Raw genomic sequence first — 24410 nt, forward strand, 5'->3', positions numbered from 1 at the left:
TGACATAGATATGTTCATTTATTACTTTGTTGCCCTGTACACCCTTAATACTGTCTAACGGCTAGGAAAATTGACCATCTCAACAAATTAGGCCGTCTCTCGTTTTGGTCTCTTTAACACAATATATCTAAGAGAATAACAGTTATAATGGCCGGCGTGCGCCGGATTTAACATTCTACAGTCTACAGTTGCAGATTACATTGGCTATAGTTTGAAAAAAAAGACTAAAAGAGAACGACAATTCCTCTGTTGATTCTCCAGGACGCAAAGTCTGCAATCTCTTCTATCTTTAAAAAATATTGTTACAATCTGACTCCGGCCCTGTACAGAATAAAGCCATAAAATCAAGACGAAGGCACATCTCTGTCTTTTTTTCATCAGGAAGCGATCTGGAATCTTCACGAATTAACCCAGTGAACACAAACTGGCTTAACTTCAATCAATATTGCTTAAAAAATAATATGGCACATTGAATAAAGAAGAAGTGAAGAGTCCCCGCTATTATGGTCGCCAGCCCATAATAACTTTCTTAAAAGGTACAAAAATACCATGATAGGGTTCACTGTAAAAAAAACATCAAACCAAGTCCAAAAATCACCAAAATCGTACCATTGAAAGTACCTCCTGGTACTAAAAGTCCCATCAGAATGGCCATCAGGAGTAGCCAACTGAACCCCAACAAACTGGTCGCTTTGCGACACAACAGGTCCCACGTATCGAATTCTCCCTCCTCTTACCCGTCCTTCTGGAGTTATAACTTTGACCCAGTGGTCAGGTTTGAGATCCCGAGGGACCCTGGGAAGAAATGGTTGCCAACCTTGAGGAGGCACATTATCGCCCGAGGACTCGGGAGCGGAGGCTCGTCTAGGCACGCTCTTTTTCTCAGTTCTACAAGAAAAAATCACATGGTAGAAAAAACGTTGTACGGAACATTTACCCATACTCTCTTGTCGTCATGATGCAGTCAATAGAACGCCTCAAGTAGTTCTCGGCTTCCTCCACCAAGCTGTCGGTGGAGTCGCCACTATCAATAAGCGTCCAATCGCCGCGAAGTTCGGGAAGTGACCCATTGGCAAACCTCACTTTTGAAGGCGCTGGTTTCAAGGTACTTCTTCGCGATGGTGACACTGGAGCGGAGCACCTCCGCGACGATATCGGTGGAGAAGACAGAGGATAAAAACTGTTGTACCTAGACTGCGAGTAACTACCTTCACTGGGAGTCGCTGTGGTGGCCGTCCAACTAAACTTCTGCGACTGCAAAAGAAATGTTAAACCAAAACCTCCACGTTGCTCATAACATACCGTAAAAGCAGGAGAATGGAAATCGCTAGTTTTCAAGAACTGTCCGTAGGTGGTAACCACCGGTGCTTTCATATGAGGAGGAAAAAGATGGTCGGCAGATCTTGAGAGTTCTGGCACCATGCTGGTGAAGCCAATATCGGAAAGTAACACTCTTCGTGCCTCAACAGTCTTCTCTGAGAGTCTCAGTCTTGATCCTGGCAACGGGAACTTCGATGGTAGCGTGGTGAAGTTCTCGCCCCCTCGAGCCTACAAGCGCATTTTTAGTAAAAAAAATTTGACTGGGACACCCACTTTGTTAACTAGGTTGCTTTCAGAGAGCCACGAGGAACCAGGAAGAGCAGAAATGTCAGTCTGAGCCCCCGAGTCTTTCCTAATTGCGTTCGAGTGGGCTAAAATGGGGCGAGTCTTGCGGGTGCCTTTCGCTAGAGCCTCTCTGAAAAAACTCTTAAAGAATCCCTTCCAAGTAACAACGCACAACGCACCTATGGAGCAGCGGTCTGTATTGTAACGGATTCGGACACGTGTTCCTCCTCAACCCTCCATACTCCACATCCTGGATCCCGCATTTGGAGATATCCGTCTCTACGATCCTCACACGTTCTTCAAACCGATCAAAACTCTCGTCTTTCTCCAGCGACTTGTTCTCGAAACTCGAATCTTGGTAGGAGTAACAGCTCTTGAGACTCTTTTCTTGGTTGATGGAGTTATCCGACTTGGAGTTATAGATTTGCGAGTTTTCTCGTCTAAAGTCGACATCGTTGTCATTGAAGACGTCATCATCAAGCTCCCGGTCTGAAATATCCAAATTCTGGTCCAAATCAGGCGGGAGGAGATTCGTCACATGGGAATCCCCAGCTTCGATAGAAACGAGTTGTTCTTTAAAATCAGAGTCTTTAGTCTCGTCGGTGGTAAAGATGAGCTCTATGTCGTCTACTTCTTGGTCTTGATCTTGCTCTAGATCGTTCGGTGGAGTCGGTTCTTCGACGCTGTGGTTGTTCATGTCGGAAAATCTGATCGACAGTTTTTTGGTGTCGGAGAGATTGGAAAAACTGACTGTTTTAGACACCGAGAGTTTCTTCACGGGTGATTTGAGGACGAGGAGACTTTCCAGAGACGTGGAGATTCTCCTGTTGGTGCTTATGGAGATCTTCGCTTCAAGTTTTTCCTTTTTTGGTGGCTTTTCTACATTTTGTTCCTTTGAGATTTGATTCCTTAAGACGTGGTTCTCTAGAGCTAAAGCCTTCAAAGTCTGCTGGACAGTTTCCACCGGAAAACTCTTCGTTTTGAGTTCTAGAATCTCGGTACGACTCTGTTCCAAAGCCGCTCTTAGAGCTACAACCGTCTGATGTAAGGCTCTCACAGTATCCAAACATGGCCCTTTAGACAGAGCCCCCCCAACCTCCATGTCCGATCAAACACATCCATTTTCTTAAGAATTCACGGCTTCCGCGGACTAAACTGCAACATTTCCACTTACGTAACTAACAAACAAATCAATCGTTAAAGAGAAAAACCCACTTTAATTAACCCAATCTGTTTTCAAAGTTAAACAACACAATCAATACTCACCCTTGGATTTGTACAACCCCGGGAATTAGCAAGCGATCACAGACACACCTCGCAACGGTGCAGACGAAAAGGGAAAATGCGCCGACGGACCGCACTGGAATCGACCCTTTTATGTTAGTTTGGCCAATATTCCCCAACAAAACGCGATAAACATGTGCAAGTTTATCCAAGGAAATCGATTCGAAATGATTTAAGGGATGACACCCTCGGAAAAAGGGGAATTTCGGGAAAAGTTAAGACACGGCGACACAAAACTCCGGAGCCAACTGTTTCACATATGCGCACTTGACTCCAATTTATTTGCGTCCACAGACGAAATGAGATCATCATATTTACGCCAATTCAAATTCCAACATAATTTATGGCGATTCGGACAAGTTTAATTGATTCGAGCGGCGCCGGGCTACTGACGCGGTTCAAAAAGCCCGCCAAAAGCGACGCGCAGTATTTGATAAGTCGCTGTAATAAACGTTAATTTAAACCGAGTCATTTTAGCTTGATTACTTTCCATTCGTTTTAATTTTCTAAGGACGCCTCTTATTACACGTGGACTTTAACCCGCGTGTTTTTAAACCGGCGCCTGCGACGTCGCACCAATCACGTGCGAGTATTTACCTATTCTGTGATGTCAACTGTCAATTTGTTTGACAGTTGAGGTTATGATATGTTGGCGGCGAGGGTTTTAAGGCACTTTGTGCGGCACAAGCACGCCCCCGACCACTGGGTAGGTGTTTTTACGTGTTAAAAGGTCTTAATAAACTTTTTTTAAGTCAGTTCTTCAGAAAAAAAATCATCCCGTGGACAAAGCGTTGAGCCACTTTGACGACTTCTATAAGCAGGTTTTCGGCCCCAAATGGGAGTCAATACGAGGGGGGCTCTTGGGCAAGCAGAAGTACGTTGCGGTTATTAACAATTACTCGGACTGTGATGATGCAATGGCGAAATTGGAGCTCCAGGGGGCTCTCAATGTCCGGACTCTTTTTAACGTACAAAAACAAAACTACAAAGAGAGGAAAGTGAAGAAAGAACGACAAAAAAAGTTGGAGGAGATTCACAAACTTGATGTAGAGCTTGATAAAAAAGTTGAGCAACCACTGGTGTCTTTAGAAGCTGGTTTAGAAAACGCTGAATTAGACGAGAGGCGTTTAGTGGACACTAGCAACGCTCTAAGCGGGGAAATCCTCCACGAATTTGTCCCTGCAACGAAAATCAAAGGAAGAGAAGATTTTATTCCTGAATCCACGCATTACAAGTTTTACAAAACTGATAAATTTGACATACAAATAGAACAAGAATATGATTTACATTTCCCTGACCATCTAAACGTTTATTGTTTTGAGGAGGGCAACGACAGCGCCTTTCCCCCGTCTCCAACTGGTTCCACGGGAGTTTTAAATTACTATCTTATGGATGGGGGCTCCATTCTACCAGTCCTGGCGTTGGGTATCCGCCCCGGTGACACGGTCTTAGACATGTGTGCCGCGCCTGGGGGTAAAACCTTACTCGCCTTACAAACATTGTACCCAAATTCCGTCACAGCGAACGACGTCGCGATGTCTCGTACCAACAGAATTCACAATGTTGCTCAACAGTTCCTCTACGACTTGAAGGAGAGGTGGATAAACCCCAAAAAACTAATAATAACAAACTACGATGGTCGGTACATTACCCATGATGGATTCGATCGAGTTTTGGTAAAGCGGAAAACGTTCCAAAATTCGTGTACACAACTCTTGGTTTTAGGTGGATGTTCCTTGTACAACGGACCGGCATTCCGTCCACACCAACGAAAACAACATTTTCAACCCCTCACGCATCAAAGAGCGTCTTAAATTACCGGAAATTCAATGCGACTTGTTGTTCAACGCCCTTAAATTGGTCAAGAAAGGGGGTAGCGTTGTGTACTCGACGTGCTCTTTGAGCCCCATACAGAACGACGGGGTTGTACACATGGCTTTGAAGCGGATCTGGGAGGAGACCAAAATCGATATAGTTGTTATGTAAGTTCAAAAAGACGAAAAACTTGACCACAGTTTTGTTTTCAGGGATCTGAATCCGGCCCTGGCGCAAACTAGGTACGTTTTTAAATTAGCTGATAAGAAGTTTACGAAGTTCGGGCATCTAGTCGTTCCGTATTTGTCTCAAAACTACGGGCCCACGTATTTTTGTAAATTTACGCGAATAAAATAGTTTTTATTTAGTAGGCTTTGTTTTCTTTTACTAGTTGGTAGCTCTGACGAATGGAGCTACCAACACTGCTCATCTGTCATGAATGTTGGGATATGTCTGATTCTAATCCTGGCTAATCTGGTAAAATCCGGTAAGTACCTAATATTTCCAAACGTATTTTATTCCTCTCTAGACCCTGGGACTAGTGAGATTTTACCGCCAGGGTACCACCCCTATTTCGTCGTCTTCAAGATGAATCCCATTGACCCTAAAGGTACCCTTTCCATTCCCATCCTCGTTATCAAAGTCCTAAGATTTCAGGCCCAACAGCTCGCATGTATCTTCAGGAACTGTTTTAAACCGGCGCTGGGTCTTAACAAGGGCAGTACCCATTGCGTACCACCCCATCGGAAGCTACAGTCTTGTGGTACAACGCTTCTTGAACCGTCCCTTTGATTCCGATCTGCAGAGTACTTACCAAGTCAACTTTCTTCTTCTTCACCCTGGTAGAGTTCCTCCATGGTAATCCCCCAACTGTTATTTTCTTTAGATCATGAACCAGGAGACCCCAGAACTGACGCAGCTCTGGTTAGAACCACCCGCGAGCTAAAATTTGACTTTGAACTCGGAAATGTTAACTTCGGTTTCAACGAACTACCCCCAATTTTAGAAAACTGCCGAATAGTGACGTGGAGTTTGCCCCCGAAAATCGGAAAGAAGGAAATTGGGGTTGACATCAAAAGCGGTTGTAAAGACGAATACTACTTCTTCTGTTTTGATCTAGAAGGGCGAATCTGTGGTGTTAACTCGGGAGCTCCGGTAATCTGCGACTCCATTTTAGTAGGAATCTATATTGGGGGCCCCTGTGAAGACCCGTCACCCCAAAACCGAGCCCTAAAAATTAATAACCTCCACGACTGGATAAAATACGTGTTATCAACACCACTTTTATTCAAACAGAAAAGCGACACTTCTGTTTTAAGAAAGTGTCGCAATGGAAGTTACAAACTCGTAAACTCTTACATTGTCTTCGTTTTGTTAATAAAGTCATATTTTCTTTAACACGCAAATTCCGTCGAGTGCAGGGGCGACGAACTCGTGCTCCCCATTCGCTAGTTCTGCTCTTTCGTTGGCACACAGCAGTACAGGAGTGGTGTGGGTGTGAATCCCCGCGATGGTCTTTGGGTCTCCTGCCTTCCCAACGGTGTCGACAGCTTGTCCAACGCGCACCGTCGCCGAAATCGAGTTCAAGTTGTCGTCGAGAGTTAACAGCCATCGGGGTTGCATCGCCGCCGCTAGAGTGTACAAGAGGAAGTGGCTGCGCCCCAGAATCAAAGAGTGGGGCTTCAACAGCGCCACCAGTGGTATCATAATACCAGCCATTGCCACAGGGTCCAAGAGTTGTCGGTCGGAGTGTAGAGGACTCAACGTCATGGTACCTTTCCCCATGTGGACCAAACCTTGGGAAATTCGTACCATGAAGAGCTGGAATGGGTTCTTGGCGTGGTAGAGCGCGAGCTGGCGTAAGGTGACAGCTAAGCGAGCGTTGTTGGTTCCAGCTCCAATGTACCCCAAGCCGAAGATGGCGTTACAAGCGACGTCGTCATCGACGTCGTGCGAGTACTTGGTCAAAATGTTCATAACGTTGGGCTTGGGATCACTTATGGAAGTCAGCGCGATGGCGAGAGGTACCGCTTTACGAACTGAAGGCTCTCCGTAGCGCGAGATTTGTCCGAAGATGCGTTGGATCATTTCAGCGCCGATGTCTTCTCCTTTGGAAATAGCCGCCACGGCCAACACCGCCACTGCTTTACCCAAATAGTAGTCCCATTCGGTTTTCTTCCTGTCTTTCTGCTCGGGGATCTCAACTTTTTCTTCCACGAGACGTAACAACTCTTGGATTATTAAGACGTCGCCACTTCCGGCGTAAGCACACATTTGTAACATCGTCTGGAACATCGTCTTGAACGGCTCTTCGAAGACTTCTCCGACGGTGGTGGGTACTTCAATGTCGTCTTTACACCCGAAGTAAGCCAGAGCGACTCCAAAACCCGCCAACATCATGAAGGGACTCTTGAGGACGTCCAGCCCGTTGCTTTCAACCATCTTCGACAAGATGGCATCAGATACTTCACTGTTATTTCTTCCTAAAGCCACCAAACCGCAAGCTAAGCTCGTAATGCCAAGAATCTTCACGAGTTTCGACTCGTGGATCACCGGAAGTAGCAGCCCCAAAACGTCGCTTCTTCCGCTTCCAGCGTAGGCTAACCCGATCCCTAAGACAGCCCCGATTTGAAGCTCCTCACTCTTACTCTGCAAGTAGTCCCCCAAGAGAGCTATAGCCGGATCGCAGTCATTGCGAATACGACAATTGACAATACCCAGTGCCAACAACGCACCAGCTTTGATATTCTCATCGGTGGTGTACAAATACTTGTCGATGGGTGTTAAACCCCCGTCCACATCCCACAAGTATAGCAGCCCCAACGCGGCGGTGGCGCTCAACATACCAATGTCTTTATTCCGGTAAATCCACTTGTTACCATCTTCAGTAGTCAGGAGTTTGTCGGTGCCGAAACCAGCGTTGACGAAGCCGTTCACGAACGACGACGCGAGATTCTGACGCGCGCTGTCGATCTTCTCGCCCAGAATAGTGTGCCGGAAGTTACTCGGTTCTAACCAGGTCTTGTAGACTTCTTCGGGGGTTTTAGGCTCTAGGATATCCAACTGGGAGAAAATGGTGGATGCGCCGGGATAATTTAACTTACCTCGCGAGCAAACATCAAGAAGTTATGATTCAAGTGGCCGTTCTCTAAGATGGTTTTGATGTCGTCGTCGTCGAAGGGGAGCTCGAACGGGTAGAGATGCCGCGCGCATATAAACGCCATTTGGTACAACGTGGCTCTAAAAATAAAACTAAAACGAATGCGAAATGTAACTCTCTTACTTGTCCTCGCAAGTGAAGAAGAGCTTCTCGATGAGTGCATCGTCTTTGATTTGAAGAGCTATAATGATCGAGCGACAAAACTCCCCGAAAGTTGAGTAGAGTTGGGAGATCAACTTCAGAATCTTCTTGCTTTCGAGCTCATCCACGTATTTCGCGCAACTGTTGAGGTACAAACAAATCGGCTTGTAGTTATCCTGGGTGACGTAGTCAAAAAGCATGTACATCTGATTGATTTCCATCAAGAGATCGCACCCTTGAATCTCATCGTGATGCGAACAATTAAATCTCATTATTTCCTCAACCAGCGGATGCAGAGTTTTGAAGTTATTGTCGCAGAGGACCCACTGCTTCACGATTTCGGTCTCCAGTTGTCTTATATACTCGTGCCCCCAGTCTCCGACGTTCTGCATGGTGCCTTGAAGACAGTATTTAAGACAGTCGTAGTCCTTTTTGGCGTTGGTTTCGACAGCCCCCATCGACAACACGGAAATTACATCCGAGAGGTTTTTCTTCACAGGGCCGTCTTTCATAGCGTTGCAATTTTCCTTGAGGACGTTATAAAAGGGGGCTAGATATTTTAACGGTTTGGGGACAGAAGTCATTGAGGAAGTTGAGGTGCGGATTAGATACTTCAACATTTCGATTGAAGGAGGCACCAACTTCCTATCATTGCTCTGGAAAAGTTTTATTAGAGTTGGGAAGTTGGAGTTGGGCTTACCAGAATTCGGTCCACGAGGACCTTGAGTTCCGACTGGAGTTCTTTATCGTCGTCGGACTGCAATACAGTGAAAGTAATGGAAGTACGTTTAAATGTTTAACTTACTTCTTCTTTGGGTAAAACCACTTTACGCACAGCGACTGAAGTCATTTTGAACAAACGAAATGACGTGCAAAAATTTGAAAGTTCGTTTTGACGTTTGGAGGAAGGGTTGATAATCAAGAAGAAACAGAAAGAATTTATTGCAAATACGGAGATTTATTGCCAAACATTTTGTTGTACATTTTCGAATTTTTGATTTTCCAAATTAGGCACAATACGGATATGATTATTAATTTCTTATTTTTGAATTTGAATGCCGTCTGGTTCCGTTTCCGGAAGAATTATCAATGGTGTATAATTGGTTGCATACATTTTGGCTGCTAAGTTGACACCTGTCAAGAATTATCGTAATTATAGGTTAGGATAGATGTAAACAAATGAATTCGAAGGAAGACCGCCAAAGCTACGCCAAAAAGACCATCCGGGGCAAAGGAAAAGATGTCGCGGAGCAAAGAGCTGATCGTAGACAGGTTAGTACCCCCAATTTCCACAATAAAACTAAAATATTCTGCCTCTAGCGCCTCGTCCAGAATTTCAAATCTTTACGAATTCAAGCGATTGACAGATTTAGAAATCTTAAAGACGATGATCTAACTTATGAGGTACTGTGTCAATTCAGGAAAGAAATTTTATCAACTCTAGATTCCGGGAGTGTCATTGATGAAGACGACGTGGATGGCGTGTTAGAAGACTTGGAAGAAGAGCTCAAGATCTTGCAAAATGAGCAGTATGAAAGAACATGCGCTGAGGAAATTGATGCCATTACTAGCAACCTGATGAACCAGTGTGATATTTGTGATAATCTTATTGTAGATAGTGGTATCTGTGACCCATGCATTGAGAGCCACTTCAAGTCTCAATTTTAGCCATTGAATAAAATTCGTTTTCTTATAAAAATTGTTTTATTTAAATCTACGATCGTCTCATCGTTAGCATTGTGTTAATTTCCCAGATAATCCGCCGTAAATGATCTATAACATCCTTGAGCTGTTTGTTTTTCAATATAACTTGCTCCATAACTTCTTTGCATTCCTCGCACGCTAATCTGTACGCCTCAGAATTCTTCTTTTCGTCGTGTTTGGGGTCGTGTTCATCTTTAAACGGAATCAAGCTCTCTATATGCGTGTATTCCATTCCTTGAAGTTGACAATTCTCATTGCATTTCTCGTAAATCAGCCGCAATCGTTTAAAAAGAACTCTAATGGTGCGCAGCTGCTCCTGGACTTTCGCTTTTTTCTCATTACTGGCGTTGGAAGACTGTGGGGTTCCGTTCGGGGGCTGCAAAAAACGCTGAGTTTTCGTCGGTTTGAATGAGAGTTCACCTGGATGGTCTTCAACGTCTGAAAAACTTCCTGAGTCCTGCTAACGATGTCTTGGACGGTTTCCTGTCCAATGCGGCACAACGACGCCGTGTTGAACTCCTTGGACTGTTGTTGTTGTTGTTGCTGCTGCTGCTGCTGCTGGACTTGCACTGGGGGCGTCGGTGCCACCCCTGCGACGGGTTGCTGCATGACCTGTTGGGTATTCTGCATGGTATGGTGCTGCAGATTGCCACTAAATTCTACAACAATATGTTAAGTAAAACAATGACACTGATGAAGTTGTACCCATGGAGCCCTGTTGCATCTGCAAAGGGTTAGGAGTCTGGTGCTGCACCATCTGATTCCCCGAACTTATCGCGTACTGTTGGTTAAGCTGCCCTAAGAGTTGGTTGTTTCCCTGCATCGCTGGGTTAATTCCTGTAGTAGCCATAGAACCCATCATGGTATTGTTCATTTGATTCGCCATGGCGGTTTGCATGTGAACCGGCATCTGGTTCGCAAACTGGTTCCTTAGGGCTCCTTGTTGGGTATTATTTAAACCCTGCATAAAATGGTGCTGGGGGGCTGACATGGCCGGGGCGCAGCTGAGACACTTTCAAACTAAAAATGTACGAGACGGACAAATCTTCACATTTCTTCAAGTCGTAAAATGTAAATATGTTAACCTAAAAACAAAGATTTGACAGGTCGTTGACGTCTCTTGGCGAGTGACGGGTGAGTTGGCCAATGACGAAACTCCAAACACCCGCGAAATTTAAATTGATTTTAAAGAGACGCAATCTTGGCTATCATAATAAAAATGAAAATTGCATTTGTGTGTTGGAATTTTTATGTCTCTTTATTTAAGACCGTGCATAGCCACGTTGAAATAAACACCACAAAGTACTCAAGCTCAAATTCTTTGTAAATTGCCGGTAATATAAATGGGAAAATTTTCTAAAAAGTTCAATCCCTCTTCTACAATGGACTGGTTGCGATTCTCCCCCGACGAAAAGAACCAAATCCGCAGGTCTTACAACACCGACGAAAACCAGATAAAAGCAGACATTGAAGCCATCAAATCATGGAAGAGCAAGCAGCCCCATTTGCCCGACTTGACAGGTAACAATCCAAACTTTTTTCGTTTTAATTCCGCAGACGATTTCATTGAGAAAATCCTCCTGAGAAACAAATTCCGAGTGGAGCCAACAAAGGAGAAATTAGACAACTACTTCTCGCTGCGAGCCCAAAATCAGGAACTAATTCAAGACTTTGAGAAGATCGTGCCAAGCAAAGAAACTACGTAAATAGGAGAGGCGCCACTGATAGTTTGTATCAATTTGATTTTAGTATATTTCTGCCCATAACGAAACTAGCGCCGAATTTCGAAAGGATCATAATCATAAAATTGATTAACTTTGATCCGGATCTTCACGACACGACCAAACTCATCAAAGTTAATTTAGCCGTGACAGAGTTGTTGCTTCAGTATGATTACAGCGTTGGGATTAGAATCTTGATCGATTTTTCGGGTTTTACGTTGAGACACCTGACAAAGTGGAACCCTCTCCTGATAGCCAAACATGTCACTCTGATAGAAGTTGGTTGTTTGTCCCCGAATCCCCACAGTAAAGTTTTCGTTGCAGAAGGCGTACTCGGCTCGGATTCTAGGAATTGAAATCTTAAACTTCCCTACGTTTGCCACGCGAATCCTCACTCTGATGAAGATCATTCTCAGACCGAAACTTTACGAAAGAGTAACTAACAATTGAGCAGTTTCTTCCAACTGACTTTTGTTTTAGCTAAAAGTGCATCCAAACGTTGAGGAGCTTCACCGTGTGATTCCAAAGAGTTGTCTCCCTGAAGAGTACGGGGGCTGTAGTGAAAATCTCATTACATTAATAGGTACGATCTTTGAATTTGAAAAGTGACGGCAAGTTAATTTTCAGAAGCGCTAAACCAAGTTATGACGGACCACGAGGAGTTTTTTAAACAAAACTACGAGAAAGTGGCTCGTGAGGACTTGCGTCCTCCTGAGATGAAGAAGAACGAGACTTTTGGAAATGACGGGTCGTTCAAGAAGCTAGCTATTGATTAAAACTGTAGAAATTGGTTTAATTAAATTCCATCTGTGGCTTTGTAATGATCGTTATCGCACGTGGTGTAGACGTAGCCCTCGTTGAGTAAAAAGTCCAAAGCAGCACTAAAACGAAATATAAGAACAAATCAACACTAAAGTTTCTCCTTACTTAATTTCCGCAGCTTTTGCTGGCGCCACTTGCGACGAAATGACATTAATAGAGACTCCTTTATAATCAGAAGCGTTCTTTAAAATCGACATGATTTTCGCTTGCGTTCGTGAAAGTCCATTTGAAGACGTCTGTGCTACGTCGATTTCACTGTAACTTAGTGTGTCCTTCATGGGCTCTGAGGGAGCGCCTTGACTTGGACCATCAATAAAAGAAGCGTCTTTTGGACCCCGCATGGACAACATTGCATGAATAATTTGCAAGCGGTGGTACGTAATGACGTTGATATCATCAATAGGAACGATCTTCAGGATCATTATCATTTTGGAGCCCTCTTGGTTGCGGACAGAGCCAAACACGCGGACGTAGCAGTTCTCTTGAATCGGGGGGAGCACGGTCACTGAATTCTTTCAATTAAATTAGTCATGAGCAAAGAATTAAAGTTCACTTACTCCCTCAGACTCCAGCCATGAAACGGCCTTGATAGAGCCAGTCTGGTCCTCAATCGAACACGTCATTTTCGTTGATTGAACATCGAACTTGCGGACTACTCCCAAGATGTCGACCTGCAACTTTCATTTACATGTTGCCCCAAATTACGCTTTCTTACCATTTGGACTGCATTTCCGTGAAGAGTGAAGTCTTCACTTGTGCTTCCCGTGATGTAAGAAATGAAGACGGGAACGATATTCTGAACGCGTTTGACTTGCTGGAAGTCGTGACTTAGAAAGACAATCAGCGGAGACAGCACTTACCTCTTTTTTCTTCTTATCGGGGTCTTCCTCGGTGCTTATGGTCTTATCGAAGCCCCCACTGAGGTTGGCATCTGTAACGTGAAAAATGTTAAAAAATCAGACCTGATGAGGCCAAAAAAGCGTAATTACCAAACTTCGTCCACATTGTGTAAGTGTAAACAACTAGAAATCAAAAATTGTAGGTTACTTTGAGCGCCAAAGTTTGACATACTAACGAAAATCTTTCTTAGGGATTTTATTTTTTTTAATTGCCGCGAAATTTAAACGGGTATTGCAAGAACACACATTGTTTAATTTTGTGGTTTAATTGTTTAATAAGTACTTTCATTTGTCTTTTTTGTGGTGTTAAATGGTCAAGACCACACTAAATCTCAAAATCCGTGCCAGGAAAAACACCCTCAAAATTTCCATTACCTGCGCAGCATGACGCTTTTTTGGCAGAGAACTAAAACTCAAAACAATTCGCGTTAACAACATAACAAGTTATTTTGAGTCGTCCCAAAATGTTGTGCTCTTGGAGATAAAATCTCTGCGCATTAAGTAAAAATTTACTACTAATCTGCATGAATTTTTGTGTTGTCAATGCAAGTGTAACAAGCACATTTCTATTCTTTCTTTCCCTCATTTTTCTCAAGCTAATCAGCCCCAAAGAATTCAAACAGTCAATTTCCAATCACAAGAATGTCCCAAGAAACTATTTTTTGTGAAAAATGTACGCAACCAAGTATACAGGCGTGCTTGGTGTGTTTACTACCTTTTTGCAGCACCTGTGAGAAATGTCCGAATTGCAGACAAGTTAGCGTACGAATTGTGTCTCTAATTGTTTTACGACGAGATTACAATTTTTTTTATTGTAGATTTGTCACGGAGATGAAACTAATTGCTTTTTGAAAGCATCGAGAGATTTGGAACCAGGAGAAATCGTTCTTACCGGTCTTCCTCTTGCTGTGGGGCCCAAGATTCCACTTAGAAGTGGTTGCATGCCATGTGTGGGATGCTGCCGGTACTATTTTCTCTAAAATTGTGCAATCAATAACGTAAAACCAAAATATAACAATTTACAATAATAAAACACATTTAAAAATTAGGCAACCAGTTATACATATTTTTAATTTTTAGGCCCATTTTTGAAGAAGGCATTATTTTCTGCCCCGACTGCTTGTGGCCTCTTTGCAGCTTAGACTGCGAAGGCTTCAAAAACAAGACCCACGCCCAAGAATGCAAAGTTCTAAGTCGCTACCAGTCGGATTCTCCAAAGGCTCGTCTTGAAAATTACAGGTTTATCTTATCCACACTGTTGATTTTTTTTAAAGCTCCATTTCCTCAGATTTAGGATTCTGCTTCCTCTCAGAGTTCTTCTGACTCAAACCAAAGACCTAGAGCAACTCCCGGAAAAAATCGAACACGTCCCTCTAGACGAAGACCTCGAGTACTTAGACAAACTTTTGGGCAACTCCTTTGAGTTGCTCAAGGTGTTTAACTACGTCCAGCGCAACTCTTTGGAAGTTGGAGACTTCCAGATTGTTTACCATTCATTGGATTTACTTCTTCATAGTTGTACCCCCAACTCGTTCATTCAAATTGGTAGCAACGAAATTACAGTAAGAGCAAGAACCCCAATTTGTCTGGGAGCACCCATCACTCTTTCATTCACTGATGTCTATCAAGGTACTCAAGAGCGTCTCCTGGATCTATCGTCACGAAACCTAACGTGTTCTTGTCCCCGTTGTCTCGACCCGACAGAGTTTGGTACTTTTTTCTCAGCTTTGAAGTGTTTGGGTACTAAAATCGAGCCCTGCGGAGGGACACAGCTCCCAAAGGATGGTCTATGGGTGTGCGATAAATGCCTGATCGAGTTGCCCAACGACCAGATGGTAAAGTTCGTTCAACACCTAGGAAACGAAGTTGGGAAAGTTTTGGATAAAGGCAGTACCGTTGAGGAATTAGAAGAACTTCTAGCAAAACTGTTGATGTTCTTACACCCCAATCATTTCCACGTCTGCAGAGTAAAACGGGCTTTGGTGAAGAGTTACAATGACGAGGTAGCCACCAAAGCTGAACTCTGCCGGAGTTTGATTGAAGTTCTTGGAAAATTATACAACGGAGGTGTGGTTCTTGGAGAGTTGTACCATGAACTCCTCCTCGCTGTTAAAACCGGAGACGAGGCGCTCCAAGCGGTCGAAGCTCTGAAGAAGAATGTCGAAGCGCTCGCCAACGAAGAGTTTTCCAAAACCGTAGCTGACGTTGTAACGAAAGTATAAATAAAGTTTTATTTAGTGTCAAATCGCCCCCTTGTTGGCACCTCTCCAACTAAGTCACGACTATATCCCCTCATCCCGTTCTATTTTTACCTCTTTCCAGTTCAACAATCTCCGCGTTATGTCCGAAAATCTCTGCGCTGAGTGTCAAAAACCGGCCGATCTGAAATGTTCAGCGTGCAAATTCGTCTCATACTGTTGCAAAGACCACCAAAAGAAGCACTGGAAAGTCCATAAAAACCTCTGCCGCGCCTATGAAGTCGTAACAACTAAAGACGTGGGGCGTTGTCTTGTAGCTTCTAGAGACTTGAACCCCGGAGATGTGGTCATTGCTGAAGCGCCTCTGGTCTACGGACCTAGACCTCACATGGTTGAAGAAGGTCCAGTCCCATGCGTCGGTTGCTGCAGGTTGATTATTTGCGAAGAGAGTCCTCGGTGTCCCGGCTGCGATTTCCCGGTGTGTCATCCGGAGTGCCCGGGAATAAAAGACGCGGAGAAGCACGGGCATGAGTGCTTCATCCTGAGTTTAAGAGAAGTGAGGGCAATCAACGGCCTCCATGACTTCTACAGGTAAGATTCGACTAGTCAAGACATTATCTGATGATTTTATTGAAGGCAAGACACTCTCCTCGCCCTCCGGTGTCTTCTTCTCCAAAAGAAGCTCCCGAAGAAGTACGCGCAGCTGATGGAGATGGAGGCGCATTTAGACCACCGCGGCCCTGAAACCGACGTTTATAAAACAGTCCAAGAACGCACGTTTGAGTACCTGGACGACTCCTTCTTCACGCCGCTGAAGATCCTTCAAACTCGCTCAGGAAAGCACATCTTAGACGACACTTCCAAAGAAACCATCCACAAGATCTGCGGAATTATCGATGTTAACGCTTTGGAGATCAACCAAGGAGCTGAAATCTCCGCGCTGTACCCCACGGCGTACCTAATGGAGCACAGCTGCATCTGCAACACTGCGCACAGTTTCGACTCAGAGCAGAATGGCTACAAGTGGTCTCCAAACCTGGTGATGACTTAAACTTACGTTTTTTCTTGTAGAATAACAGTCCGGGCGGTCGTTCCCATAAAGAAAGGGGAGCACATCACTACAATGTACACCCATGCGCTGTGGGGCACCCAAGCCCGTCGCGAGCACCTCTTGGAAACCAAGTACTTCTCGTGTTCTTGCTCGCGTTGCAAAGACCCAACAGAAATGGGAAGTTACCTTAGTGCTCTTCGTTGTTTGGGCACTGGGCCTGACACCTGCGACGGCTACCAACTCCCGGTAGATCCCATCGACGAGAAGACCGAATGGACGTGCAGCAAGTGCGACATCAAGCTTAACAACAGTCAAGTCTCTTATTTGATCAACCAAATCGGGGAGGAAGTCGATCAAGTTCAATTAACATCCCCCGCGGTCAAAGAACTCGATAATTTATTAACGAAAATGTTGACTTTTCTTCACCCCAACCACTACCATATCTTTTCAGTGAAGCACTCTTTGGTGCAATTGTATGGATACCAACAAGGCTACACTCCGAGTCAGATCAGTGATGACACCGTCGTGAAGAAGATCGCGATGTGTAAGGAACTCTTGGAGATCTGCAAGAAGATTGATCCAGGAAACGCCAGGTTGGTACTCTTCTGATGAAGATCTCTCTAACTGTTTTTTAGGTTGCCTTTGTACACAGGGGTGGTGTACCATGAGCTCTACTTAGCGAATATGATTCTGATCAAGAGGAAGTTTGACCTCGGCATCAAAGCGAAGGTGAAATCCGTCATGGTGATGATCAAAGAGTCGCGCGAAAGCCTAGAGCACGCCGCCGACGTGTTAAAGTACGAGAAGAACAGCCCTGCTGGAGACAAACTTCTGAATTTAGTGGCGACGTCAAAGAAAGAGTTCCTCAACTGGGCAGCGCACAATAAAGTCGATTTGTTGAAAGAGTAAATAAATGGTGTATGATTGGTTACCTACTTCACAGATTTTCTAAGTTTCCTCGTTCTGAAATACTCCTGACGCACGTCCCCTCTTGATATATTTCAGTCATCTCAAACTATTTCAGCTTGTTTACATAATCGCAGTTAATTTCAACATGTCGAACGTGTGCTTCGAAACGCAAACTAACGAGATTTTCGGCCGCCACATTGTCGCGACTCGCGATATCGCCCCCGGGGAGATAATAATGAAAGTCGCTCCTTTGGTTTTAGGCCCGAAAACTGTAAGTCCCCCTTTGTGTCTCACCTGTCACAAGAAACTCGATCTCCGGAATAAACGATACGAATGTCGGAAATGTCTTTGGCCGTTGTGTGGTGAAGAGTGTGAAAACTCACTTTTGCATGCGGAGGAATGCCGGGTTTTAACAACCTCAGGGTACAGACCGACTGTTCAAACCGATGGAAAACAATCGGTTTATTCTTGTATAACACCTCTGCGAGCTCTGTTGTTGAAGAAAAACGAACCTGAGAAGTTCGCGGTGTTAATGGAGTGTCAGGCACATTTACAAGAACATGCACAGACTGCAGCGTACCAAGTCTTAAGACGTACTTTGGTACCGTTCTTCAGGAGTGTGTTGAAACTTGACACTGATGACACCGAGGTGTTGACTATTTGTTCAATTTTTGATACTAACTGTTTTGAGGTCAGAGCACCCGATGTTAACATCCGAGGGTTGTTTCCTGTTGTTTCACTCCTAGCGCATGATTGTAAACACAACACAAAACACACTTTTGGGGATGATTTCACCCTAACTTTAACAGCGACTGTTAAGATCAAGAAAGGCGATCTGATCACTGCTACGTACACGCAGACTCTTTGGGGGACTCAGGAAAGACGTGCTCACCTCAGAGCTGCCAAACACTTTGATTGTTCTTGTCAGAGGTCAGAGGTAAAACTCTCTTGAAGTATAAAAAATACTGTTTTGGTCACTAGGTGTAACGACCCCACGGAGTTTGGTACCTTCATCGGCTCCTTTAACTGTGATTCCTGTGGAGGAAAACTCTTAAACTCCGACTCTGAGTTCTGTTGCAACAACTGTGGAGTTACAGTTAACTCCGAAGCGATCGCTTCGAAAACCGCAGCGTTTAAACGTGAAGTTTCTCAACTCAATCGCGATCCTGAGAGCTTTGAAGAGTTTCTTGAAAGGCACTCAGAGATCCTCCATGGAAAAAACTCTTTATCTTTACAGGTAAAGTACGCGCTAACTCAGTTGTACGGTAACATCGAACATTACAACTTGGAAGGTAAGTAAACGTGACGATTTTTCTCAAACTGGGTTTAGATCTTTCTTTAGGTCTTCTGGAGCGGAAGATTGAGCTCTGTGAAGAGCTCTTAGCAGTTGCCGAGGTTCTTGAACCAGGACTTTCGAGGTTTCGAGGTTTGTTGTTGTACGACTTGTTTCAGGCTTTGATAGAGAAGGTCAAAAGGGGAGAGATGGTATGTTTAAACAGAAGAGAGATTTTGATGCATTGCGAGTTTTAGGAGTTGAAGGAGAGAGCTTTGGGGTATTTAATTGAAGCTCATGAGATTCTGAAGACGGAGCCTGATGTGGGGGAAGTTGTTGAACAAGACGTAAAATTGCTACTTTCCTATAAATTTACATAGAGTCAACAGAGACAGTCTTCAAAGTAAAAAACTTTTAAAATTTGTATTTTCCCGGCGCATCCACCATTTTTATTTAAGCTAATAATTTTAATTTCTTGATATTTTTTGATGTAGTATTAAACCTATGATTAATAATAAAATTAAAATGTACCCCTGAGCTTCAGTTTTCTTCACATTTCTCTATTGCAAGACAAAAAACTCGTAAAAAAATCTTCTCACCTTGGCACAATTATTCTAATTTAAAGAGAAAATAATTTATTTTAGTAATTAAATGATACAATTTTTACCAAACACAAATTTGCAATAGTACAAGAAGTATTAAAGATGCTGCAGCAGTTTGTGCATTATTACCATTATCGTCAGGTTCGGTTGGAGTAATATCACTTGAAGAATCAGTTGAAGAATCACTTGATGTTTGGCTGCTGCTGGGGGAGCTGCTTTTCGGAGAACTGCTGTCTGTTGAACTAGGGCTACTGACGGAACTGCTCTCTGATGAACTAGAACTACTGACGGAACTGCTTTCTGATGAACTGGTGCTACTGGGAGAGCTGCTCTTTGTTGAACTTGAGCTACTGTCTGAGCTGCTTTCTGATGAACTGGTGCTACTAGAAGTACTGCTTTCTGTTGAGCTTGAGCTACTGACGGAGCTGCTTTGTGATGAACTGGTGCTACTGGGAGAGCTGCTTTCTGTTGAACTTGAGCTACTAACAGAGCTGCTTTCTGATGAACTGGTGCTACTGGGAGAGCTGCTTTCTGTTGAACTTGAACTACTGACGGAGCTGCTTTCTGATGAACTGGTGCTACTGGGAGAGCTGCTCTCTGTTGAACTTGAGCTACTAACAGAGCTGCTTTCTGATGAGCTGGTGCTACTGGGAGAGCTGCTCTCTGTTGAACTTGAGCTACTAACAGAGCTGCTTTCTGATGAACTGGTGCTACTAGGAGAGCTGCTCTCTGATGAACTGGTGCTACTGGGAGAGCTGCTCTCTGTTGAACTTGAGCTACTGTCTGAGCTGCTTTCTGATGAACTGGTGCTACTAGAAGTACTGCTTTCTGTTGAACTTGAGCTACTGACGGAGCTGCTTTGTGATGAACTGGTGCTACTGGGAGAGCTGCTTTCTGTTGAACTTGAGCTACTAACAGAGCTGCTTTCTGATGAGCTGGTGCTACTGGGAGAGCTGCTTTCTGTTGAACTTGAACTACTGACGGAGCTGCTTTCTGATGAACTGGTGCTACTAGGAGAGCTGCTCTCTGATGAACTGGTGCTACTGGGAGAGCTGCTCTCTGTTGAACTTGAGCCACTAATAGAGCTGCTTTCTGATGCACTGGTGCTACTGGTAGAACTGCCTGCAGGTGGTTCAGGTGAATTTTCTCCGTTCACATATCTTTTCTCTTCAATATTATCATAACCTCCAGGCGTTGTCACCAAGCAGTTTTTCAAATTTATAACTTTTTGTAGAGTATTACATACATCATCTGTTGTTGACGTAACTACACACTGTCTTAACTCATCCAGATTCATTTGGTCTACAACAGGAATTTAACAATTAACTGATACAAAAAAAACCTAAATTACCTGTGATGTACTCCAGTTCTAAACAGTTGTAAATTTTCTCAGACAAATCGAAATCTTGTTGATAATCCCGAAATGGTAAATGGGCAGTACGAAAATCACACTCTTGTAAAGGAATATCAGCCTCATTGCAACTGGATCCCCGACATGTTGGGCATTTTATTGCAAAACCTAGAAAATACATACGTACGTTGATCAGTTAATAGTTATTTATGAAACTAGTGTGTTATGTAGATAATAAATTTTAGTCTCGAGTGAGTGATTAATTTTCTTAAGTGAATTTTATTTACAGATTTATTTTATTAACAGATTTACAAATATCTTCTAAGAGAAAGAATAATTCGAATTTATAAATCAAATCCAAAAACTCAGAAAAGAAAGAAGAAACTGTTACTATTAAACTTAACTAAACGTAATTGTATTACTGTATGAAATTCCAATAATAGTTATATTTAATTAATTAATTATTACGCTAAGGGCTTCAATTTATTTAAAAGTAAAGGAGTGCAATTATAATATGTAGTTTTATATAGGCGGAGTTTAGTTCTTTGGAAAAATAAAGATTTTAATAAATATTTGCTCTACGTTTGAAATAATTATTGCTATGATGAACAATAACGAATACACTTACAGTTGCTCAGCGCACTGAAGAAAAATATAAAAACCACTGCACGTTCCATGTTATGACTGAAAGAACTTAACACAACTAATGAAAATTTATATTATTGTTTGCGTTTATATAGCTTCCAAAAATCTACAAAAACATTGCCTTTATCACCTAAAATTTTGTAATTATGTCAGCACTTGAGATGAAAATTGCTTTGCACCATTTGGTTCGTTATGAAACCTCAGTTGTAACATTAGATAAATTTGATAAAGAGTGCGAAAAATTGAGAACTAGGACACCACATGAGGGGTTTCACCGGATCAGGTGATTAGATAATGAGATTTTGTTTCATACTATAACCAGACGACACTTCGTTTGTACTGTTAAGGAACTGAATTTTGTGAAATAGAGAGTATAATAAAAATATAAAATTATATTGATTGTTATTAAAAATTATCATCAATTTCTAATTACAAGATCTGATGGTTTTGAAAATTCTACTAATTGGAAATAAAAAAAATACTAGTGTTTAATTAAGCGGTGCATCAATTTGGCCATGAGTTTATATCATATTTGACAAATACAAAGAAAAGAAATCATAAAAAGAGTTGGCGCGGTTTCGGATAAAATTTTGTATAGCATTCGTGCTCTATTTATTGCCAAAAACACGTAAGAAAATGATAAACTCGAATTAACGCTCTCGTGTCTACTCTTTTCTTTCGTGTTCTATAGACTTAAAATACAATAAATAACTATTTTGACTGCCAAATAAACAAACCTATTTTGTTTTAATCTATTGTTAAAAATATCCTGAATTTAACCTACTCTAGAGCCAGACTGTTGCTCTCATTGGCCACACTTAGGATAACGATAAGTTTAGGTATTCTCTGATTATATTTTTGCGTTCATTGAAATTTTCCACTAGTTTTAAAATGTTTTATCTTTTACATTGCGCACTTGTGTCAAAATTTTCTGATGCTTCTATGTAGCTACCCAAAGACACAAAAAAAATATTATTTAAAAAAATATTTCGGGTTTACTAATTGCTGCTTTTTTAAACGTTGGTAGCCCTGTCATCTGACATTTCAAACAAGTCCGTCAAGTAGGCAGAGTTACCAACATAATTCAAAGTTGAGTCAAACATTACTGTTGTGGGTAGAATTAATCCAGATATTATCATTCTTTTCTGATGTCGATGACAATCTAACGGTTCAATCTTATCAAAATGTCAATAACGTAATTATTACAAATACAATTAATATGGCCTAAACCTGATATTAATAACGTTTTTATCAGCGTGCAAAAATAATAAAACTGTTTTAATAAAATAAATTAAAATTTATTATGTCATACATTAGGCTGTAAACAAAACAACCACCGTTAAAACAGCCACAACTGCCAAACTTTGCACGATTCCATCAACTGAATTATACTGAGCTGCTTTATGTTGACACTCGACGTTTTCAAGTCCTGCTGTTTCTTTAAAAGTATTACAAACTGATTCAATATCAGTTGTTTTTACACAACCTTGTTGTGTATGTTGTTGGTCAGCTAAAAAAAACAATTAATTTAATGCAAAAAAATGGAAATTTAATACCCTGAGTGTAGTTAAGAGTAAGACAACTGTATTCGGGGGCGTCGTCTGCCTTGGGTAGCAGTCGTGGATGATACATTAAGGAACGAATAGGTCTTGGATGACTTCGATATGCGGAGAGCGCATCATCAGTAGTCGTTTCAGTAGTTGTTTCTGTTGTCGCTTCAGTAGTTGTTTCAGTAGGTGTTACTGTCGTAGTTTCAGTAGTTGTTTCTGTTGTCGTTTCAGTAGGCGTTACTGTCGTAGTTTCAGTAGTTGTTTCTGTTGTCGTTTCAGTAGGCGTTACTGTCGTAGTTTCAGTAGTTGTTTCTGTGGTCGTTTCAGTCGTTTCAGTAGGCGTTACTGTCGAAGTTTCAGTAGTTGTTTCTGTTGTCGTTTCAGTAGTTGTTTCTGTTGTCGTTTCAGTAGTTGTTTCTGTTGTCGTTTCAGTAGGCGTTACTGTCGTAGTTTCAGTAGTTGTTTCTGTGGTCGTTTCAGTCGTTTCAGTAGGCGTTACTGTCGTAGTTTCAGTAGTTGTTTCTGTTGTCGATTCAGTAGGCGTTACTGCCGTAGTTTCAGTAGTTGTTACTGTAGTCGTTTCAGTAGTTGTTTCTGTTGTCGTTTCAGTAGGTGTTTCTGTAGACGTTTCAGTTGTACTTTCTGTCGTTGTTTCAGTCGTTGTGTCTGAGGATGTTGACTCTGAACTTGACTCCGTACTCAAACTTGAACTTGACTCTGTGGAAACTGGAGGAGGAACCGTGGGATCACTTCCTTCCTTACAAACCTCAACTGTTGGTGTTGCGCATTTTTCATCCACGCAAACAGGACAGACATAGTCCGCGAAACCTTCAACACAAAATTTTTAACTTTTTTCTTAATCTAACAAATTTACCCACTTGACTGTACCACAAGAGCACAAACTAGTACAACACTAAAAAACTTCATCTCGTTGAGATGTTTCTAGCAGATGAAGAACAAATGTAAGTGCTTCAATTCACGGCGAACTTATATACATAGATAATTTCTAATCCGATGTTACCCCACTCTTCATGATTGGCGACAAGAGATACGTGAATCTTCAGTATCGCAATATCGGATGGAATTGTTTAAACAAGATATTGCAATCTGTATAATAATACAACTGTTTTTCCGAAATGCAAAATAATGCACACTGGTCTTGGTCTTTTAGGAATAACAGGAAGTGTCCCCACCTCTCAGTACGAAGAATTTTGTGATAGTCGACGTTATCAAGAGATTATCGCACATCCAAAAGAGATTTTCATGAACAAATCAATCATGATTTATTAGAATCAGTGTCATCATCCATAAAATCTTAATGATTAGGTATTTTAGATGTTTGTTATCTAAGACGTATTTTCAGAATTAATTTTGGATGAGATATGATAAGACTCTAGACTCTTGAAATCTCTGGTCTTCCCAACGGCTCTAATGGTTGTCTTCAGATTGTCTCATCTTATCTCATGAAGAAAATAATAGAATTCAGTTTTAGTGCTAACCAGAAGCACTTTAGTTCAAGAAAACAACAAAATGTAATAAAATAAGTTAGAATTTATTATAAAAATTAACATGTTAAGCTAGAACTAGAACTACCATTGTCAAAACGACTCCAACTATAAAACTCTGCATTATAGACTGAGCAGAGTTGTATGGAGCTGTTTCTCCATCACAATGGTGAAC

General features: G+C 42.3%; 12 protein-coding genes across 15 annotated transcripts; 7 read left to right on the forward strand and 5 right to left on the reverse strand.

Moving 5' to 3' along the window:
* Positions 1-397: 397 nt before the first annotated feature.
* Positions 398-2964, reverse strand: LOC148172049 (uncharacterized). Of its 2 annotated transcripts, none has more exons than XM_088041805.1 (7): positions 2872-2964; positions 1785-2760; positions 1594-1735; positions 1303-1548; positions 944-1254; positions 610-888; positions 398-562 (listed from the first exon to the last, which is right to left on the reverse strand). In XM_088041805.1, the coding sequence occupies exons 2-7, from the start codon at positions 2705-2707 to the stop codon at positions 502-504; spliced, it is 1962 nt and encodes a 653-aa protein (XP_087897931.1). In that variant the 5' UTR covers positions 2708-2760; positions 2872-2964; the 3' UTR covers positions 398-501. The 2 variants fall into 2 exon arrangements, with proteins under 2 accessions (XP_087897931.1, XP_087897930.1); XM_088041804.1 differs by having other exon boundaries at positions 938-1254.
* Positions 2965-3465: 501 nt separating this feature from the next.
* On the forward strand, positions 3466-5071 carry l(2)10685 (5-methylcytosine rRNA methyltransferase l(2)10685). Of its 2 annotated transcripts, none has more exons than XM_088041101.1 (4): positions 3466-3595; positions 3642-4565; positions 4615-4871; positions 4917-5071. In XM_088041101.1, the coding sequence occupies exons 1-4, from the start codon at positions 3536-3538 to the stop codon at positions 5059-5061; spliced, it is 1386 nt and encodes a 461-aa protein (XP_087897227.1). In that variant the 5' UTR covers positions 3466-3535; the 3' UTR covers positions 5062-5071. The 2 variants fall into 2 exon arrangements, with proteins under 2 accessions (XP_087897227.1, XP_087897228.1); XM_088041102.1 differs by having other exon boundaries at positions 3646-4565.
* A 68-nt stretch (positions 5072-5139) lies between these two features.
* On the forward strand, positions 5140-6055 carry LOC148172051 (serine protease 41-like). Its single transcript, XM_088042398.1, has 5 exons — positions 5140-5191; positions 5234-5314; positions 5355-5546; positions 5591-5972; positions 6028-6055. The coding sequence occupies exons 1-5, from the start codon at positions 5140-5142 to the stop codon at positions 6053-6055; spliced, it is 735 nt and encodes a 244-aa protein (XP_087898524.1).
* Positions 5963-8908, reverse strand: LOC148172052 (26S proteasome non-ATPase regulatory subunit 2-like). Its single transcript, XM_088040363.1, has 5 exons — positions 8811-8908; positions 8706-8762; positions 7988-8661; positions 7809-7944; positions 5963-7767 (listed from the first exon to the last, which is right to left on the reverse strand). Exons 1-5 carry the CDS (start codon positions 8853-8855, stop codon positions 6088-6090), a joined length of 2592 nt encoding a protein of 863 aa, XP_087896489.1. The 5' UTR covers positions 8856-8908; the 3' UTR covers positions 5963-6087.
* A 199-nt stretch (positions 8909-9107) lies between these two features.
* Positions 9108-9698, forward strand: LOC148172053 (uncharacterized). The gene is made up of 2 exons (XM_088040368.1): positions 9108-9277; positions 9326-9698. The coding sequence occupies exons 1-2, from the start codon at positions 9185-9187 to the stop codon at positions 9671-9673; spliced, it is 441 nt and encodes a 146-aa protein (XP_087896494.1). The 5' UTR covers positions 9108-9184; the 3' UTR covers positions 9674-9698.
* Positions 9691-10869, reverse strand: MED30 (Mediator complex subunit 30). Its single transcript, XM_088040366.1, has 3 exons — positions 10415-10869; positions 10130-10368; positions 9691-10085 (listed from the first exon to the last, which is right to left on the reverse strand). Exons 1-3 carry the CDS (start codon positions 10698-10700, stop codon positions 9720-9722), a joined length of 891 nt encoding a protein of 296 aa, XP_087896492.1. The 5' UTR covers positions 10701-10869; the 3' UTR covers positions 9691-9719.
* Positions 10870-11091: 222 nt separating this feature from the next.
* On the forward strand, positions 11092-12206 carry LOC148172055 (retinol-binding protein pinta-like). The gene is made up of 6 exons (XM_088040369.1): positions 11092-11230; positions 11267-11411; positions 11459-11708; positions 11755-11865; positions 11911-12013; positions 12058-12206. Exons 1-6 carry the CDS (start codon positions 11092-11094, stop codon positions 12204-12206), a joined length of 897 nt encoding a protein of 298 aa, XP_087896495.1.
* LOC148172056 (replication protein A 32 kDa subunit-like) lies at positions 12203-13470 on the reverse strand. The gene is made up of 6 exons (XM_088040367.1): positions 13242-13470; positions 13113-13183; positions 12968-13066; positions 12810-12923; positions 12358-12764; positions 12203-12311 (listed from the first exon to the last, which is right to left on the reverse strand). The coding sequence occupies exons 1-6, from the start codon at positions 13255-13257 to the stop codon at positions 12227-12229; spliced, it is 792 nt and encodes a 263-aa protein (XP_087896493.1). The 5' UTR covers positions 13258-13470; the 3' UTR covers positions 12203-12226.
* Positions 13471-13564: 94 nt separating this feature from the next.
* On the forward strand, positions 13565-15396 carry LOC148172057 (SET domain-containing protein SmydA-8-like). Its single transcript, XM_088040365.1, has 4 exons — positions 13565-13913; positions 13970-14115; positions 14232-14390; positions 14440-15396. The coding sequence occupies exons 1-4, from the start codon at positions 13794-13796 to the stop codon at positions 15371-15373; spliced, it is 1359 nt and encodes a 452-aa protein (XP_087896491.1). The 5' UTR covers positions 13565-13793; the 3' UTR covers positions 15374-15396.
* Positions 15397-15428: 32 nt separating this feature from the next.
* LOC148172058 (SET domain-containing protein SmydA-8-like) lies at positions 15429-17331 on the forward strand. The gene is made up of 4 exons (XM_088040364.1): positions 15429-15940; positions 15986-16372; positions 16421-16993; positions 17036-17331. Exons 1-4 carry the CDS (start codon positions 15492-15494, stop codon positions 17307-17309), a joined length of 1683 nt encoding a protein of 560 aa, XP_087896490.1. The 5' UTR covers positions 15429-15491; the 3' UTR covers positions 17310-17331.
* A 53-nt stretch (positions 17332-17384) lies between these two features.
* On the forward strand, positions 17385-19125 carry LOC148172059 (SET domain-containing protein SmydA-8-like). 2 transcript variants are annotated; one of them, XM_088041016.1, is made up of 4 exons: positions 17385-18239; positions 18291-18601; positions 18640-18794; positions 18840-19125. In XM_088041016.1, exons 1-4 carry the CDS (start codon positions 17455-17457, stop codon positions 18960-18962), a joined length of 1374 nt encoding a protein of 457 aa, XP_087897142.1. In that variant the 5' UTR covers positions 17385-17454; the 3' UTR covers positions 18963-19125. The 2 variants fall into 2 exon arrangements, with proteins under 2 accessions (XP_087897142.1, XP_087897143.1); XM_088041017.1 differs by having other exon boundaries at positions 18652-18794.
* LOC148172060 (uncharacterized) lies at positions 18965-23702 on the reverse strand. The gene is made up of 19 exons (XM_088042399.1): positions 23609-23702; positions 22737-23558; positions 22512-22690; positions 22387-22453; positions 22200-22342; positions 22088-22120; positions 21965-22026; positions 21914-21917; positions 21724-21865; positions 21614-21661; positions 21494-21519; positions 21360-21429; positions 21302-21310; positions 21164-21247; positions 20536-20703; positions 19273-20486; positions 19182-19196; positions 19085-19142; positions 18965-18978 (listed from the first exon to the last, which is right to left on the reverse strand). The coding sequence occupies exons 1-19, from the start codon at positions 23655-23657 to the stop codon at positions 18965-18967; spliced, it is 3207 nt and encodes a 1068-aa protein (XP_087898525.1). The 5' UTR covers positions 23658-23702.
* Between the last annotated feature and the right edge of the window lie 708 nt (positions 23703-24410).

This window comes from Gnatocerus cornutus, chromosome 7 (genome assembly GCF_029298725.1).
Source record: "Gnatocerus cornutus isolate USDA-ARS CGAHR chromosome 7, icGnaCorn1.1, whole genome shotgun sequence".
Taxonomy (NCBI): Eukaryota; Metazoa; Arthropoda; class Insecta; order Coleoptera; family Tenebrionidae; genus Gnatocerus; species Gnatocerus cornutus.